At 41.8% G+C, this 19,162-nt stretch overlaps 3 protein-coding genes across 3 annotated transcripts; all 3 read left to right on the top strand.

The window, feature by feature from the left end:
• The first annotated feature begins 1,498 nt into the window (after positions 1-1,498).
• Positions 1,499-6,037, top strand: LOC104935017 (ankyrin repeat domain-containing protein 46). The gene is made up of 4 exons (XM_019260449.2): positions 1,499-1,642; positions 4,234-4,576; positions 4,665-4,823; positions 4,921-6,037. The coding sequence occupies exons 2-4, from the start codon at positions 4,266-4,268 to the stop codon at positions 5,135-5,137; spliced, it is 687 nt and encodes a 228-aa protein (XP_019115994.1). The 5' UTR covers positions 1,499-1,642; positions 4,234-4,265; the 3' UTR covers positions 5,138-6,037.
• Positions 6,038-7,170: 1,133 nt separating this feature from the next.
• bmp15 (bone morphogenetic protein 15) lies at positions 7,171-10,459 on the top strand. Its single transcript, XM_010750802.3, has 2 exons — positions 7,171-7,698; positions 8,494-10,459. Exons 1-2 carry the CDS (start codon positions 7,341-7,343, stop codon positions 9,474-9,476), a joined length of 1,341 nt encoding a protein of 446 aa, XP_010749104.3. The 5' UTR covers positions 7,171-7,340; the 3' UTR covers positions 9,477-10,459.
• Positions 10,460-16,079: 5,620 nt separating this feature from the next.
• Positions 16,080-18,420, top strand: leap2 (liver-expressed antimicrobial peptide 2). The gene is given in 3 exon segments (NM_001303342.1): positions 16,080-16,324; positions 17,175-17,350; positions 18,276-18,420. Coding segments are annotated over 3 exon segments (309 nt in total). The 5' UTR covers positions 16,080-16,246; the 3' UTR covers positions 18,331-18,420.
• Positions 18,421-19,162: the final 742 nt, after the last annotated feature.

Below are 19,162 nucleotides of genomic sequence, written 5' to 3'. Positions count from 1 at the left end.
CCTAAAAAATTGATAATAATATATTAACTGATCTTTTACAAGCTGCAACTTGTACTCACCTTTTCCCTCTCGTCTCCTTTGTAATTATTTGCCCCGCCGCTGATTGGTTTCACCTGTTTTCTATCACCTCATGTTTAAAAAGTCCTTGTCTCCCTTTGTCTTTGTCAGTTCGTCTTGTAGTGTATGTCAAGCGTGTTCCGGTATTCTCATGTTTAGATTGAAGTTGAAGTTTTTTATCTCCCTTGAGAGCGCCTTTTGTTAGCTTCTTGGCTAATAAATACTTTTTTGATTACCTCGTCATCAGTCCCAGAGTAGTGCATTTGAGTCTATCAGAACTGTGTCTGAGGTCGTGACACACTACTGAGTCAAATGATCCGGCTCCATAAAAAGAATTGAACTTCCCATCACTACTGATTTGGTGTCATCCCAGTCACATTACAACTAAAGAGAACCGCTCTGTAGCCCGGATGTTGACCTGCTAGCCGTCGGACTCTGTCCATACTATCTGGTGAGAGAGATCCCGCATGTCATCATCGTTGTCCAGTACATCCCTCCCTCTGCAAACCAACATCTGCCTGCAGCACCATTGGACCTTTGATATATATATTGTTCTTAATATGGTGTTTACATATGTTGTTTTTGTTTGTTTGTATACTGGAGTATTGTAACAAAAATTGGGATTATTAAAGTATTTCTGATTCTGAATGAAGAACCGCACTTCCCATCGCTACTGAGTCAAATGATCTGAGTCCCTAAAAAGAACCGAACTTCCTATTGCTACTGAGTCAAACGATCTGACTCCCTAAAAAAGAACCTAACTTCCCATCGCTACTGAGTCAAATGATCTGACTCCCTAAAAAGAACCGAACTTCCTATTGCTACTGAGTCAAACGATCTGACTCCCTAAAAAAGAACCGAACTTCCCATCACTTTGACTTGAGTGAAATGACCTGACTCCCTAAAAAAGAACCGAACTTCCCATCGCTACTGAGTCAAATGATCTGACTCCCTAAAAAGAACCGAACTTCCTATTGCTACTGAGTCAAACGATCTGACTCCCTAAAAAAGAACCGAACTTCCCATCACTTTGACTTGAGTCAAACGATCTGACTCCCTAAAAAAGAACCGAACTTCCCAATCTATCTATCTCAATCCTAATCCCGGTCACATCACAACTAAAGAACAGCTCTGTATTACATTACATTACATTGCATTTAGCAGACGCTTTTATCCAAAGCGACTTACAGAGGAGGACATAAGATGAGAAAGGTGTAAAGGAGCACAGAGTAGCCCGGATGTTGACCTGCTAGCTGTTATATTTATATTTGTATATATATATTGTTCTTAATAGATGGTTACGTGTTTACATATGTTGTTTTTGTTTGTTTGTATACTGGAGTATTGTAAAATTGGGATTATTAAAGTGATTCTGATTCTGATTCTGAGACAAATGACCCGACTCCCTAAAAAGAACCGAACTTCCCATCGCTATTAAAGAGACACACACACATCCGGATATTACCCAGCAGCCACCGGAAAGCCTAGCATCACAACAACAACAGCAGCAGCTAGCCGTTAGCCGTTAGCTCGGGAGGGAAACGCGAAGTTTGTTTTTTCTTCTGGTTTGGTGACAGACTAACAGGTGAGTTACGTCACCGACAACCGACGGAGCGTCTGTGGCACGAGCTGGCTCACGCATGTTGCGGTTAACCCGCATTTTGATCCGTTTTTTTTTTGTTTTTGTTTTCAAATGACGTGCAGTTAGCTCGCAGGCTAATCGTTAGCTCATCCGTGTGAAAACAGACAGACGAGGCTGAACCTTTGAGAACTTCATCCTGCAGGTTTATCGGTGTTGCAGACAGATGATGCATCTAACGTGTAAACAAAAATAATAATAATAATAATAAAATAGTCCATTTAAAGCTGCTCCAAAGCTGAAGCGTCCTTTATAAAGTGTTTTATTGTCATTTAAAGCCGCATAAATGTTGTTTTTCATGCCACATCTTTTGTTTGTAACAGAAACAAGACAAACACATTATATACGGTGCATTTATCCTCCAAGACAGGGGCGGTCTCAGACTTTTTGGGGGGCCAGGGGGCCCCTTACAGTTAGTGGTGTACGATATTTTGGTATCCATCCATCGATACCAGTAGCGGACCAGTATCACCGATACTTTTCAATAAATAAAGTGGATGCGTCATTAAATTGCTGAATCTCAATTAATTTTTAGGACCTTAAGTGTTTTTTTGTGACGTTTCAGACAGAATTAGGACAAAGTTTATGTTTATATAAATCGGTAGTGATTCCACTATACCTGACTAGCTTTTTTACAAATCCCACATTTTGCTGTTGTCTCGTTTTCGGCTTGAAAATTCAGCCACGCGGTTCTTCTGTTGTATTTTCATGCACAGAGGAAATAGTAAAATAGTAATAGTAAAAAATAGAATAGTAAAGAATCGATCACCAGGCTAGTATCGTTCCGATACCAACTCGATAATATCGATATTTGGATCGATCCGTCCACCACTACTTACAGTCCTCACTGCCATTATTTACTCCTAGATGCCATAGGCATTATTTATATTTTATGGCTTGGCTGGATTCATAGCTTCATTTGCAAGTAGCTGAAGATGCATGACCCATTTTTCCACCATCGTCGTTCTCAATAAAACCAAACTTGAGTCAACTGTCATCATGTTTTTGGCCTTTGTGTTTCGACCCGGCTCGTTTTGGAGAGCACTAACATTTGATAAGGATAGGAAATGAAGTGGACAGGTTCGGGTTGATGTCAGGAGTTTAATTAACCAAAAGGAGGGTGTGCATACACAAAGAAATATAACAAAAAAGCTCTGGGAACTAATAACCAATACACGAAATAACGTTTGAAGCGAGGCGCGCTGATCACAGGTTCAAAGCCACCCTGAACTGCGGACACACAAACTATTTAAAATGCAGCTGGGGTTGATTGAGGACTCCCGATTAGTCGCCAATCACAGACGCCAGGGTACAACAACCAGATACTGGGCGGTCCTAGCTCCAAAAAGGACCAATCCTCGACGGGGAATCACACAGCTGGTTTTACCTAACCGGCAGAATCACTCCTGGAAACACAATTAGTACACGCTAAACGGCAGCCAGCGGTGGCCGGAACACTTTGCATCGCTTGTTGAAGTGTCCGTTGTGCTAATGTGATCAGCTGCGGGAGCTGCAAGTGTGTCCTGTCCAGATTTACGTAATTTCAGGAGTTTTTAAATGTCCTAAACCTAAATGTGAGCGAGCGTTATGGGGACCCCAGTTTGAGAATCATGGCTCTAAGCGACAGCTCGACGGAGTTAACCAACCAACCAAACATTGGAGAGAGAGTGGGAAAAACTCTTAAAGTTGGAGATAAATGGTTGCCAGTGATTTCAAAACTTCCCAGTGGACCCCCACAGTGAGAATTTGAATTTCTCCAAGTCGTAACGAAGACGTCATCACGAGGCCAAAAAGAAGAATCTTCTGCGAGACGATGTGACTCTTTGACCCGAAACATGATTGCCAAATATGCCAATCATCGGTGACTGTCAGCTCTAGTATCTCAGAAATAACCCCAGAAAAGTTGCCTCAGTTTTTTTGGGGCATAACATATGGATCACTGGGAGATTGTGAGCATCTGTCACAGGATATCAGTCGATTAATATCTTCGATAACCTGAGAAAGTAACTCCAAATTCTGCAGGTGGTGTGTCTGGGTTTATCAGGTCATAGAAAAGAAATATGACGGTTTGTCGTCGAGTGTTGGATTTGAAAGTATCAGAAGTTCTGATTGTTGGAGATTAAATGTCAAGGTCACCTCACATACACAGATCATGTTTGTTCCAGAAAGAAAAATCTAGAGACGATTTTAGCGGCTTTAAATGGGTTCAGACTCAAAAGATTGAAGACCTGAGTCTCAGTTTGTAGCTTCTAAAGTATTTTAGAACTATGTGGGAATAACTTGGTCGTGCACATTAATCTGTCAACACTGAGTTCACTATGTTATGAAAATTGACAAAAGGAGGCCGAGGTTTATCCAGGAGACCCAAGCCCACAAACCCGGACCAATACTGAACCTGTATGTCCTTAAAGAAGAGACTCGCAGAGACCAGAACCAGCCTGTAAAATCATAGCAGGAACTTTCACTGTAGAACCGTCTCATGAGCTCCATCATGTCTTTACTCACCTCGTCTTTCTTCTCTCTCGTCCTCGCTACAGGTACGCTGGAATTTTCTGATACCCACTCGGACATGTCCTATGTCTTCATCAACGACTCGTCGCAGACCAACGTGCCTCTGCTGCAGGCCTGCATCGACGGAGACCTGCCGTTCGCCAAGAGGCTCCTGGAGACGGGATGCGACCCAAACATCCGCGACAACCGGGGCCGCACCGGCCTGCACCTAGCCGCCGCCAGAGGGAATGTGGACATATGCCGCCTCCTGCACAAGTTTGGAGCCGATCTGTTGGCGACGGATTATCAAGGAAACACGGCGCTGCACCTGTGCGGTCACGTGGACACGATACAGTTCCTGGTGTCCAACGGGCTGAAGATCGACATCTGGTAAGAAACAAGTGTTAACTCAAGTAGTCAGTTCCTTTTCACTCCTCGCTCTGACCGCTTCGTGTCTGTTTGTTGTCCTGCATTACAGTAACCACAACGGATCGACCCCTCTGGTGCTGGCCAAGAGACGCGGCGTCAACAAGGACGCCATTCGTCTGCTGGAAGGACTGGAGGAGCAGGAGGTGAAAGGCTTCAACAGAGGACCGCACTCCAAACTGGAGACCATGCAGATGGCCGACAGTGAGAGGTAAACATGCTGAACAGTGGAGTGAGATATTTCTGAGCTGCGTATATGAGTGAAGATCTGATCTGTTGACAGTTTTTGTTCCTCTCGTCTGTCTCAGTGCGATGGAGAGCCACTCTTTACTCAACCCCAACCTGCAGAGCAGCGAGGGCGTCCTGTCCAGCTTCAGGACCACCTGGCAGGAGTTTGTGGAGGATCTGGGCTTCTGGAGGGTCCTGCTGCTGCTGGTGGTCATCGCCCTCCTCTCTCTCGGCATTGCCTACTACGTCAGCGGGGTTCTTCCATTCTCCACCAGCCAGCTGGAGCTGGTGCACTGAGCTGGGCGGGCGGGGGCAGTAAAAAACGAAGCATGTGGGGGTAGTTAAAAAATAAACAAGTGGCGTTCTGCTTTCAGTGTTTATACCAAAACGAGAATGCAGATTTTTGTTTCTTTGCAGCCCGGATCTCGTCTTTTTCTCGGTTGTCTAGAGCAGAAACCTCATGTTGTATCGTGTTAGTCGAACAAAAGAACAAAAGTCACTTTCTTAATTAGAAAAACACAACTTGCAAGCTTGAGTTGATTAACAGCCGGACCCCGACAGTGTCTTGTTTGAATCTTGTGTAACATAACCTTTTAAAATGAGCTGCTTTGACTGAAATGACTGAAAATATAGACTCTGACATTTCCTTGTTTCCTTCATCCTGTACGCTCTGTTACAAGCTGTATATTGCCATTGTTTTTGTATCATTTATTTTCTTATTTATCAAATATCTTCTCTTAATTTTCCTGTTTTTGTTTAAACCCCTCGCTGTCTTTTAATCTCTTTTTACGCCAACTGGAAGCGCTTTAGTCGTGAACGTGAAGTCGAGTGTCGTCTGCGTAGAAACGCACCTCGACCACTTGAGAGAAAGCTTCGCGCTTCACAAGACATTCCCGCCAGAAGCATGCGGCTTTGTTGCATTGAAACAAAAATAGAAAGAGCCTGTTGTTGTTGTAAACATGCACAAGTAGGCACAACACTCCTAAAGTGTAGAATTATGGCAGCAGATTAACGGTTATGACTTGTTTTGTATTCATTTTATCTCGATGTCCTTGTAAACCATGTAGATTTTATTTGTTGTTTTTTTTTTGTTTTTTCCACCGTTGATTTTCAGTGTACAATAACGCATATGAAGTAAATCCTAATTTAATGTGGAAAATGAATAAAAAAATCATGTGTATGTATGATTATAATCAACAAGGGGAACACCTCAGATTTCTTTGATGCCGATCAGTGTGTTAATATGTCAACGATTGGAAACTCTGAGAGGACAAATGAGTGAAAATAAAAGTTTTTCTGATTAGAAGAAAACAATTTGAAACTGAAAGTTTTCATCCGGAACTTTGAAAAATCCAACAATGTAGTCCAAATAAAAAGTGTAAGAAAAGTTTAAATGTAATTCTGGTTGAATGATTGAAATATTTTTTCTTTTCTTTTTTTTTTACTTTCATTTATATTTTAAAGGTCCAGTTTGTTGGATTTGAGAGGCGGTCTCGTGGCCGTGGTCACCCTCTCCTTCCTAACATGAAGGACGAACTACGGTGGCTGAAAAAGGCCACTGTTTAGTCTGTTCTGGGTTACACACTGGACCTTTTTAAAAAGTGAAGTTTTATTTTTTTTAGTTGCAGATTTCAGTCAAACCTGATTTAAAAAAAAAAAAAAAAAGACTCGATACATTTTCTTAGATCTGACCTCGACCTTTCAGATGATCCAGGACGCGGCGGTGCGACTGATGTTTAACCAACGCCAAAAGAGACTTTTAGCTCTAAATTTCACCCGTTTATTTCTCAAAAGTTGCTAAAACTGTTGTATGCGACGTTCCTTTTACTGCACGTCTACAGAGGAGTCTCCTATCCAGACTCTGAGTCCAACAGCAAACATCGTCTAAGTACCAATCTCACATTAGATCCAGCAACTGACAACTAATAAAGCCCATTGTTCACTCCAAAAGAAGAAAAAAAACAGTAAAAGACTGTAAAATATGCCCTGAAAAATAATGTATATGTATATATATCATTTTAAGGGGAATTTATACAAAATAAATTTGAATTTTATATTAGAGACTTAATTGTACAGTAAAGCACCGTAAAATTTTACTTATTACGGTAAAATTCTGGCGTAAAAAGTTGATGAAATGTTTGCATGTATATGAGGTTTGGTGTGTATAGAGTGTTGATGATTTCAGAGTGAGTAAAATATCAGTATTTCAATTTACATGAGATCAACTGTGTAAAAAAACAATAGGATCCATTTTGGCACTTTTTACGCACCACGTTTTACGCACAAAATCACGTGTCTTCCACGCGCTCCCGTTGGCTGCTCGCGCACACCCGAGGGGTTAATTGGGGTCGAGGTGGAAGTTCAGGAAGTTGATCGTCATGTCCAAACCGGCCAGTGTGCAGGTGAGCCTGTGAATCACGCCCTCGGCCGTGCGGGGGATGGTTGCCAACTCTGGCCTCGTCGGTGGAGCTCGCTAGCACCAAGAGGTTTTATATCAAACATGAGGGCGACCCGCGTTCCACACATCTTAGTGCGTGTCTGCGTCCTGTCCTCTTTGATCCACCTGTTCTGTTCTACCTGTACCGGAGCCGCGGCCTCTCATCACCTCGCGCTGAGGCGCAGCAGTCGGAGTCATCAGAGCGCACAAAAGCACAAAGACGCGCACCACCAACACCACCACCACCGGCCGCTCACGGACGAGCAGAAAGCGGACCAGAACCTGCAGTTCATGTTGAGTTTGTACCAGAGCGCAGCCGAACCGGACGGCAGGCCCAAACAGCACCGAAAGTTCGGCTCCAACACCGTGCGTCTGCTGAAACCGTCGGCGTCTTCGGTGCACTACCTGCCGGCGTCACGAGGTGAGACTCAGATTATATAGTGGAAGACAGGTGGTGGTGGAAGCATAAAGGTACTTTACTCAAATAAAGGTACTGAAAATACTTAAAATTTAAAATAAAAGCACTGAAAATACTTAAATTTCAAAGTAAAACTAATGAAAATACTTAAATTTCAAAGTAAAACTAATGAAAATACTTAAATTTTAAAGTAAAAGTACTGAAAATACTTACATTTCAAAGTAAAACTAATGAAAATACTTAAATTTCAAAGTAAAAGTACTTTTTTTGAAACTGCATTCATGTCTATATTTTTTTTACACTGTTGGCTTGTTTGATTTTAAGCAATGCGTCTTGGTCGATAAGATCGTCACATTTGTCTCTAAAAGTCACATGACGTCAAGAAAACCTGTGATTTTAGCTTTGTGACTGCATGTCGGACTAAACAGAGAAATTTTAAAATCAGAAAAATTCGCTCTTCATGAGTATATTACAAGTGAGTTCTGGTCATCTGGTACCAAGTCTACAATTGGGGATTGAAAATGGTCGTTTGAAAAGTTTAAAGTAACTAAAGCTGTCAGAGAAATGTGGAGTTAAAAAGCCCAATATTTGCCTCTGAGATGTCGTGAAGTTGAAAGTTATGTAACGCTACAAAGGCTAATGTTTTTTAACTATAAACGATGGAACCGAGGAAGCTCAAAGTCCGTTCTTTCACTTTGGGGTTTTAAATTCCGTTATTTCCATATGTTGTGGACTTTGGATCATCTTGATAGTGTTTTTGTCTCACGTCTTTCCTGATCTTCTTCGTCTCTCCTTCAGACCACCACTACAGTTTCACCGTACAGTACAACGTTGACACTCTTCCCTCGGAGCAGCTCGTCAGAGCCTCGTTCATCCATCTCCGCTCTCCCTCCTCCGCCACAACCTTGAGCACCACCCAGACCCCCGAGCCACCCCGCTGCAGGGCTCAGATCACCTCGCTGGGCAAAGAGAGCCAGGTCACTCTGGAGCCCCATGAGCGGTGGACGGAGACGGACATCACCGCACACGTCCAGCGGGAGAAGAACCAAGACGCGGGGGGACACTTGACCCTAACAGCCCAGTATTGGTGCACGGAGCCCAGGCTTCCTGAAGAGAACGGCAGCCTCTTGTGGTGGTGGTGGAATCATCTTCAAGGAAGTAAAAGATGGAGCGGTGAACCTCATCTTGAAGTCCCGTCTCTCCTTTTATACCTTGAGGAGGAGAGGGAAGTGAAGGACTGGATGGGCGACTTGCTTGGGACTGAAGGGGAGAATATCATGAGGCAAATGGGGCTATGGCATCCTTCGGTTCGCCGTCGCCGCTCCAAAGACCTTTCGGAGTCCAAGGATCATTCGCTGGACGTTCTGAAAAACGCCCCAATGTCTTCCTCCTCTTCTTTCTCCACCTCCCCCTCCGACTCCATCGTCTCGGATATCCCCAACTACAAACGCAAAACCAGCGTTCCCAAGAACCGCTGCAAGCTGCACTCGTTCCGCCTCTCCTTCGACGAGCTCGGCTGGGGTCACTACTTCATCGCTCCGCCGGTGTACAACCCGCGGTTCTGCCAGGGCAACTGCCCGCGGGTGCTCCACTACGGCTACCATTCCCCGAACCACGCCATCATCCAGACGGTCATCAACGACCTTGGCGTCGGTGACGTTCCCCCTCCGTCATGCGTGCCTTACAAGTACATGCCCATGAGCGTGCTGGTCGTGCACAAGAAGAAAGTGGAGTACCGGGAGCTGGAGGACATGGTGGCCGAGTCGTGCACATGTCGCTAAGAGACTTGATCGACTCAAGCGCTGAGAAAAGAGACAAAAACGGCGGGGCGGATTCTGGTGGGTCATGACACTGGAAACAGGAAGTTGTTGTGGTCTCAGATCTTCACCGTCCCTGATGAAGCACTTTAAAAGGCAGCTGCTGATTGTAACGCTGGCCTGTAAAGAACTATGCAGATGATTCATGTGTATGTATTCGTGTGTATTTAGTGATTATTCTGGGGGGCGGTAATTGTTGTGTGATCTGTTTAAAGCACTGTGCAGACTGGTGAGTGTGTTGGCTGCTATATTCATAGTCACTAATGTAGTTTTCCAAAGGGAGCTGACAAATTTGGACGCACTTTAACCCATTTGAGGGTAATTTACCAAACTTTAAGTGAACTTTGCTATTCCTAACTAACAAAATGTATTTAACTTTGACAGTAACTTGATAAAACTGACCAAACATCAGTCCAGGAGTTTGTCTGTAGGATGTAAAATCCATCTATTGGACATAATCGTTCCTCTTTTCTTTTTCTTTTAAAATCCTGATCTGTGTTTCACGTCAGGGCTTCAATCTTCAAGAAGAACCATCAGAGAAGTCTGTTCATGTGTTTAATGTCTCTGGATAACGTGTTGGCATATCCCTCTGTACAAACTGCATAGAAAAACAATTTTAACGGACGAGGGGTTGACCGTGTTGGATGTAACTGTAAAGACCGTGTGATGTGTGATGATAACAATCTAAACTTTAGCATTTTGTACATATTTATAACGGGAGGAAGATCTCCAAGAACACGGAAAACAAAAAACAAAAAAACAAAAAAATGTGCTGCTACCGGCCTGCCTTAGGAAAAAAAATGCACACAATGGAAAAAATTAAGAAGAGTTGCAACAGTGTGGAATGTTAAAGAAAACAAACAAGTGTTATCGTGGAAAGGAATGCAGATTTTATTACAAATTAGCAAATAATAATAAAATAAAAATGCATGTTTTCTAAAATGTAATTTGTCGTTTTTTTTTGCATAAACTTTCTCTCATAAACTAAATGTCGTCTGTTAAATCACGTTGATGCTACACTGACTTGTAATCAGCAGCCTCGATGAGCGAAGAGGACGTTGACGGCGGAAAGTTAGTCACAATATACAAAATTCAAGTATTTTAGCTCAGTAAATAAGCTTAAAGTTTGACATTTTAACCATAAATATAACAAAGAATTATTGTTTCAATGAGTTTTATGTAAGATTTCTGTACAATTTAATAATAAATAAATAAAACCTTTAATTTTGGAGTGAAAGTGAACAAAACACAAACATTCAGGACAGTGCATTGTTGCATTGAGTCCAACAGATGGCGCTCTTCACCAAGAACAAAAACTTGGTGCGCCACAGATCCTACATCCACCTATGAAACCTGAACGACCGCACAGGAAAACTACAGATAAAAGTTTAAACAGTAATTGTACATTCAAAGATCAGACAAACATTCAAACGTTCATGTGTCTGGTTTGCATGCTTCTTCTTCACTATCTGTGGAAGGTCATGTGGGAGGTACCTGAAAGGAAAAAAAGGTCAATGTGGACATAAACAATCAATCTGTGACATACATAAGTAGATAACTGGTGTTCAATGAATAACCTCTTGACACAGAAAAAAGATGAAATGTACCAAAAACATGTAAGACTGCAAACAACGTGATAGGTATGTGCATACAGTAATCCGATTGGACAAGAGGTGCTGATATAGAAAATAACAGCACTGCAACCTTTTCCAGGTGTTCTGAAGACGTTATATTAAAGTTACAGCTGTTAACGTTCACTGCTGATAAATGGTGCTTGTAGAACTGTTGCATACTCGAGGTCGTGGCGTTATACTGAATATCGGCACGGCTGTGCTGATATTCAGTATAACAGCACTCCAAGATCAAACGTGTCAGCTGACTCCACGGGTCCAGTAAAAAATGAGTCCCGTACATCAGTGTGGTCAGTGTACAAACACGATATGAACGTGTTACGTGTATTTTTGTCAATTACTGTCAATTTTTTCACCAGAATCAGTGAAATAGTTGGTGGTGTGTGACTTCTCCTGACCCGGAGGAAAGTTACATAATGTTGCTTTAGGTTTGTGATTCTCTGCTGAGCCGTGACCTCGATGTTGCTTCCTGACTAGATTACAGCTAACACGTTTTTGTGTCACAGTAATCCGATTTCCTCGGAACAGTAAACTTGTTTTCCCCCCACACGTAGTGGAACAATGGTTTAACGGGAAACAATTGAGAATGCGACTTCCCAGAGACACAATATGACCCTGATGATATCTATGAAGGTTGTTAATGAATGCCAGTGTGACTCAGACATTACCGTCAGTGTCTCTGTCAAGTCAAACACCTCTGGGCTTTATGTTTTGTTATAGATAATTCAATTTTTATTGTCTATTGTCTGGGTTTTTGGAAGAACAGTTCAGTTTCAGGTTTAATAAACTAAACCTTGATTTTCTAATAAGGACGTACATCTGCAACAAATCTGAGGTTTTCTTTAATAAATGGACTGTTGTTGTTTTTTTTTTTTTGGTAAGAAAACATGTTTAAAATTCAGGCTCAGCGCTGCTGTGTTACCGTAACATTTGTGTAACAGTGACTGGAAACCCTCAGGTTTCTTTTCCTCAAGGGAATTCATGTGTGTGTGTGTGTGTGTGTGTGTGTGTGTCCTCCTCTGCCGACACACACACACACACACACACACACACACACACACACACAAAACGTCACGTGAGGGATGTGTCAGACGAGGAAGAGGTGACTCCTTCCTCCCCTCTTTCCTTCCTTACTTCCTTCCCTCCTTCCTTTCGTCGTTTCTTTCATTCCTTCCTTACTTCCTTCCCTCCTTCCTTTCGCCGTTTCTTTCTTTCCTTCCTTACTTCCTTTCCTCCTTCCTTTCGTCGTTTCTTTCCTTCCTTCCTTCCCTCCTTCCTTTCGTCTTTTCTTTCCTTCCTTCCTTACTTCCTTCCCTCCTTCCTTTAGTCGTTTCTTTCCTTCCTTCCTTACTTCCTTCCCTCCTTCCTTTCGTCATTTCTTTCCTTCCTTACTTCCTTCCCTCCTTCCTTTCGTCGTTTCTTTCATTCCTTCCTTACTTTCTTTCCTCCTTCCTTTCGTCGTTTCTTTCCTTCCTTCCTTCCCTCCTTCCTTTCGTCGTTTCTTTCCTTCCTTCCTTACTTCCTTCCCACCTTCCTTTCGTCGTTTCTTTCCTTCCTTCCTTACTTCCTTCCCTCCTTCCTTTCGTAGTTTCTTTCATTTCTTCCTTACTTCCTTCCCTCCTTCCTTTCGTCGTTTCTTTCCTTCCTTACTTCCTTCCGTCCTTCCTTCCTTTCGTCGTTTCTTTACTTCCTTCCTTCCCTCCTTCCTTTCGTCGTTTCTTTCCTTCCTTACTTCCTTCCTTCCTTTTGTCGTTTCTTTCCTTCCTTCCTTACTTCCTTACTTCCTTCCCTTCGTCGTTTCTTTCCTTCCTTACTTCCTTCCTTCCTTTTGTCGTTTCTTTCCTTCCTTACTTCCTTCCTTACTTCCTTCCCTTCGTCGTTTCTTTCCTTCCTTCCTTCCTTCATGTTTGACTGAAGGCCACAGAGGGAAAAAAGAAAAAACCTGCTGTTGAGTTCTGTTACTGGATCTTGTTAAACAAAGTGAGAGTGTGTTACGTAACGCTCTATCAGACCCGTTGGCCTTCAGTGTATGCTATGTGTCATTGTTGTGGATTAGTAATGTTGTCCATCCTCTACGGTGCAACAAGTCAAGAGTTTCAGCACTTACACGCATGCTTACTGGAACGTATTGACATTTTTAGCATGTGACATTTAAAATGCAAATTGCAGAATCTATCGATTGATTCCAGTGAAACAAAGTGACTCCTGCTTCTAAAACCTGCTGCTAAAAATGCCAGTGTACCTTGATATATGTGATATATGTATCTATGAGGACGGTAATGGACTTGACACTAGATAAAAGCCGACTAAACAATCTTTGCTTATTGCTTACTTATGATAATTTTTACTTTTTAAGAGAGAGAGTGACGAGATAAGCGCTGCACATCCACATGCAGAGAATCATTGGCTTTGACTCAAGGCCTGGCTTTCTGGGTAACTCGTTTCTTTTAAATTCACCCAGTCCACAGGAAAACTGGTTACACGAGGTCATGTCTGGAATCATCCTTCGATCCGTTTGTCCAGGGGAATTATTACTTCAGGCCAATCAAAGTTTAAAGTTCAGACTGGACGAAACAGTCTGAACAGTAGACCTTTACTGAACCCATTGAACAAGAGCAAAGGTTCATTTAGAAACATGCAGTTTATTTAAATCAGCTGAGAAGCCACAGTGAAGCCAACATTTCTCCCCAGCATAGTTTAAAGAGCCTCCCAAGCCTGGTTAGTGTTTTTATGATTGTTCACCACACAGACGGATGATTTAAAGTCTGCATGTTGTCACTTTTCTCTCCTAAACTAACGTCTGTTACCTGTGATCAGCTGAACGGTGTCTCTGCCATTCGTACGTCTGTTCTCACACTATGTAACTTTGGGCTCCGGGTCGGGAGAAGGTGTTGTGCCAGAACCGGAGCCGTCTGTCTCTATGGACATAATGGTTTTTAGTTGCTGGTGTTGACTTGTAAGTAATATTGGCTTGACCTTGCTTGATGTTTGGCTGAAAGTTGTCGACTCGCCAGTTTTTGATCATAACAAATACATGAATGAGTTGTTTTAACCATAGATTTAGTGTAATCTGTGTTGTCACAGAAGAAATTATATGTAGATATTTCAAGAACCTGATAAAGAACATGAGCCTGCGTCTGCTTAGATGAGGATTACATTGCAGAAAAGGGCAAATAAAGCAATAAAATTGCATTGTCCATCATATAAAGATACACGAAGAGCTAGGAGCTTCATAAAACTTGATGTGCAAACAGTTTTTTATTAGCTGAAATTGTTCCTTTGCACGCCTCTCCCTTCAAATGTTGCGTGAGTCCAACATTTCGCATCTGTCCTGCATTATCACACAGAACGACAGTCACGGTACTCCGATGCCTCCGCGACCACAGCTGCTCGGCCCGTCAGGCACAATCTGATGAGTCATGCTCGGCGATGATATATATATAAATATATAATGCAGATGTTCTGAGTTTATGTAATGCAGGGGTTCCTGTCAGTCTCCTCTGGGGGCGATGAACAAACCTTACAGGAACCAGCGCAGGAATTTTCTATTACATCCATCTGTGATCGCCTGATTAAATCCACTGTACTGTCCTGAAGCATCCAGCCTCTTTGGATAGAAACATCTGGGCCTCTTCCAGGTTGCCCTGAGTCACCCTTGAAATCTGAACTGAAGTTCTGTTTTTAAAGACATTTGAGCAGATCCAGCCAAGTGCATGCAGGCGCGACGTGTTTCATTACCCCGCTCCAGATTCATCGAACACAAAAAGCCAAAAGTTGGTGTTCTGTCTTTGTGTGAGACGTGACGTCACATCAGGCTCAAATGCAGAGATTCAAAAATATATAAAAGGACTATTGAAGTCATATGAATAGCTGACCTCCTAATAATAGATAATTAGCAGGGAAAAAAAGCACTTGAAATAAATTGCACTGCATTGTGCATGTTTTAATGCATCTCTGGGGTTTTGTTATAAAAGTATAAGCTTCGCAAACACGTGCATAGATTCATAGATTACATCTATACAAAACAAACCCCAATGATTTTATATATAGCTGCCAACGTCTGAAGAAGAAGAGGTTTACAGGTAGCACTGACGACGAACAGAGCCGGTGTAATGGCAGAGGAGAAGAGAGGGAAGAGGACGCTGACGGAGGAAGATAAGAAGAGAAAAAGACAGAGTCCAGAGGACAAGAGTAAATGTGGGACTGACTTTTAGTGGTTGGTGAGAGCTTGGTGAAATAAAAGGCTGAAAGACAGACGCCGAGCTGGGCTGACTGCTGCTGGACTAGTCAGTGATATCAGCTGCTGCTACGTGCCAGATATTGATATGATTCCTCAAACTGTCACGAGTCCGGACTTATATTCAAATATATGGAGCACACAGGTGTACACACACACACAAGTCACGTGCCGTGGGTCATGTGTACGTACCTGCTGCCTCCGTACAGTCGGTCTACGTTGTATAAGTAGGACTGCCGGATTGCGACAGGTCAGGGTCATCGGTAAGCAGAGGTAGACTGCGGCACGCGGACTCTGCCGAATGATAAAGCCTTATCTCGCTTCAAGTTCATTCACACACACTGTGGCATTGACACACACACACACATCCAGTGACCTTTTAGCCTCTTTAAACACTTTTTACCCAACGGCGTCGGTGTTGCCGTTGCATGATGTTACGTTAATGAAAGAAGAAGACGGTAAAGGACGGACAGAAAGATCACAAAAGAGTCAGACGGCCTCGTTTTAGGATGTTACTGCTTCTCTGCAAACACATAATGTCACATTTGGGCCAGAAAAGAGAGATAAAGAAAGGGGTGGACGACACGGCATGGGCTGTGACTCGCTCTCCCTCCCTCTTTGCTTCTCCTCTCTCCTGGGATCATGGCCCGGCTATATAAAGGAGAGTTGGTACCACAGCTGAGTTCGCTGACTCAGGCTGACTTGAAGAGACTTTCAAGCAAACCCCTGCGACTAATGAAAACCTGAACCTTGACTGAGCCGGTTCACGGGAACCTCGCTGGGTTGAGATCTTAATTTTACTCAAGCTTGAAGAGCCACAGGTCGCCGAGAAGAAACTTATCAGCCTTTACCGGCTCACCGTCAAGATGCAGGAGAAAAGTTTCTTCACCCAAAGGAAAGCAGCAGTAGCACTGTGCGTCGTGCTGTTAATGCTGGCTCAGCAGGTGAGTGGATTTTTCCAGATTCAAGAAAGCTGTGGTCACCAAAAGTGTTTTAAATATTAGTTATGCATGCTTTGCACTGTGTATCCAAATTAAATGATATATGCATTATATATGTATTTTGTAAATGCAGTAGGGTGTTTTCATCACGTTAACAAAAAGAAAAGAAAGTACTACAAATGTAATATTGCAATGTTTCAATCTAAATGTATAAATGCTCTGTTGAAGTACATTTACAGTTTGCTGATGCATTAAAAACAGATGATTCAAGTAGTAAAATGAATCCAATGGATAAACTGAACTCAAGGTCCAATCTCCGGCTGATGATCAGACACGATAGAAAGCTTTGGCAAAAAGCACATTAATATGATTATAATCAGACAATAATATAGATTATTTATTTTTTATTGATTTGCACATTTATTTCCCAAACTACCCGAACGCAGCGACGCCAGTTGACAACTACCGGCAGCTACCGTTCGCAGGAATTCAACTTTCAACTTTAACTTTATTTATTTCTATAGCACCTTTCATACTCAGTTGTATCCAAAAGTGATTCACAGAACAGAGTAAAAACAGAAATAGACAATAGAGCAGTTTCATAAAAAACTAGAAATTAAAAGAAAAAGTAGAAACAATAAAACAAATAAGAAAAGAACCTATAGGATAAAAAGCACAATTTAAGAACAGTTGCTGTAAGAGTAGATATGAAATAAATTGGATTTGGAATCGGGGAATAAATAAATGTTATTTTAAGTGTAGTTGTATTACTGTAATAAACCAGTCTCTCTTAATTCTGTGTGTCTGGCTCTTTTCTAATGAACATTTCTGTACCTTCGTCTGTGTACACCAGGTGTGTGCGGGTCCGTTGGTCCAACAACAGTCCGGCTCTGATCAGGGGGCAGATTCCAGCGGGGTCCACGCCCTGAGGAGGATAGCTCGGATGACCCCGCTGTGGAGGATCATGAACAGTAAACCGTTCGGCGCTTACTGCCAGAACAACTACGAATGCTCCACGGGACTCTGCAGGTATCATCATCTCTCAAGTAGAAGTGAAATCATTGGTGTAAGAAGCTAACGTAACTGTAAAAAAACAGCTTTACGTTTAGAGGTCACAATGTCACGTTAGCATACTAGCTAACGTAACTGTAAAAAACAGCTTTACGTTTAGAGGTCACAATGTTACATTAGCATACTAGCTAACGTAACTGTAAAAAACAGTTTTACGTTTAGAGGTCACAATGTTACGTTAGCATACTAGCTAACGTAACTGTAAAAAACTGAATGTCACGTTAGCATACTAGCTAACGTATTGTCCAAATAAACATTTAAGTAGAATAGGCAGCCCGCTAATTTAATTTATTTACAATTTACTCACTCACATGCTTAAGAAGATCTGATTAAATTAACGTAATTAGCCTTAAATGTTGTCACTTTACCTTTTTCATCGTAATATCGGCAAGTTGGCATACAAGCTAACGTAAAGTATTTACTGTAAGTAGATCAGGCAGTTAACAAACTTGAAATTTGTCTTCAGATTTACTTAAATTCAATTCGCACAAAAATGCTTATGAAGAGCTGAAGGAATTACCTTATATGTTTGTACTATAATAATGATAAATTATATAGCACTTCTGCTTTACAATAGGGCAGAACTAAAAGCTATAGATCTACGAACTAAATCAACCAAAATCATGGGATTTTAAAAATGACAGTTCGTATGCTGTGTTTTGTAATTACTAAAAAATACTGTAAGTGTTTGTAAGATTCATATTCTTTATTTATTTGTTGAACTAATTTCACTCTGTAGTGCGTCACAGTTAAAGAAAACTGCCTGAAACCTTTGTCAGGACACAATGCAGGTGTAAAAATCAAAGACCACCAACAACACTTTTACTTTGGACTTCAACCTCAGTAACAAAGAACCTCCTTGTTTCTTTTGTCACCTCTTCAGGGCGGGACACTGCTCCACCAGCCACCGCGCCACCTCAGAGACCGTGAACTACTAGACGTCAGACCGGCGTGTTTGCACCAGTGTACAGCCATTATTAAGTACTTTAAAGGGATTTTCATAACTGGGGATATGCACTTATCCAGGCTTTTTTTTTTTTTTTTGTATTTATATGTGCAAATACATTTTTGATAATACCGAAATGTTTTTTTTATGAATTTACACAGCAGGAAGTTATATCACTGCTTCACTCGATGGCAAAAATTTGAAATATCACTTAAAGGTCCAGTGTGTAAGATTTAGGAGGGTCTATTGGCATTATATATAATGTTATGTATGTTAGTATTAGCAGTATTATCATTTGGTTGGCACTAAATCCTACGCACTGGACCTTTAAATTAGTCAGTAGGAGGTCGGAGTATTTAGCCTTTTATGCTTTTTGTTTTGAGATATGATGAAACCATTTGAAAAATATGGACCAAACGTATCCAGCCTTCACCTCAAAGTTTAGTCATCGTGACTCAAAATGAAACCAAAAGAGAAACATTTTTTCTAACCTTGACTAACGGCGTCTGCATCGCCACGTAAACAAGGTTTAATTGGCAACAGCCAGTTGTTTCATTGACATTGAAACATATTTTGTCCTCGTGACTGAACCAGAAACATCTCATGATAAATATTTTTTTTTTAGCAATGAGACTCATTTATCTCTTTTTGTAACAGATAATGACGCATGGAGCAGGGAACAGTGTGAGCCAGATTTCATCTGTACTATCTTGTGTCGTGTCCGATAAGTTATCACTTGAATGTGTCCTTAGAAAGTTTCGTCGTTCTGCTGATAATGAGCTAGATGAAGAGTTTGTTGCTGTTAGCATTTTTCCTGATTTGTT

Source organism: Larimichthys crocea, chromosome XIV, assembly GCF_000972845.2.
Source record: "Larimichthys crocea isolate SSNF chromosome XIV, L_crocea_2.0, whole genome shotgun sequence".
Taxonomy (NCBI): Eukaryota; Metazoa; Chordata; class Actinopteri; family Sciaenidae; genus Larimichthys; species Larimichthys crocea.
Note: the sequence above shows the minus strand (reverse complement) of the source record. Positions and strands in the feature narration are given on the sequence as shown.

Bases quoted from the DNA above. Each gene is read 5' to 3' on its own strand.
- bmp15 (XM_010750802.3), top strand. From the start codon at position 7,341: ATGAGGGCGACCCGCGTTCCACACATCTTAGTGCGTGTCTGCGTCCTG. The intron at 7,699-8,493 runs GTGAGACTCAGA...TCTCTCCTTCAG, and splicing joins CTACCTGCCGGCGTCACGAG to ACCACCACTACAGTTTCACC.
- LOC104935017 (XM_019260449.2), top strand. From the start codon at position 4,266: ATGTCCTATGTCTTCATCAACGACTCGTCGCAGACCAACGTGCCTCTG. The intron at 4,577-4,664 runs GTAAGAAACAAG...CCTGCATTACAG, and splicing joins GGGCTGAAGATCGACATCTG to TAACCACAACGGATCGACCC. The intron at 4,824-4,920 runs GTAAACATGCTG...CGTCTGTCTCAG, and splicing joins CAGATGGCCGACAGTGAGAG to TGCGATGGAGAGCCACTCTT.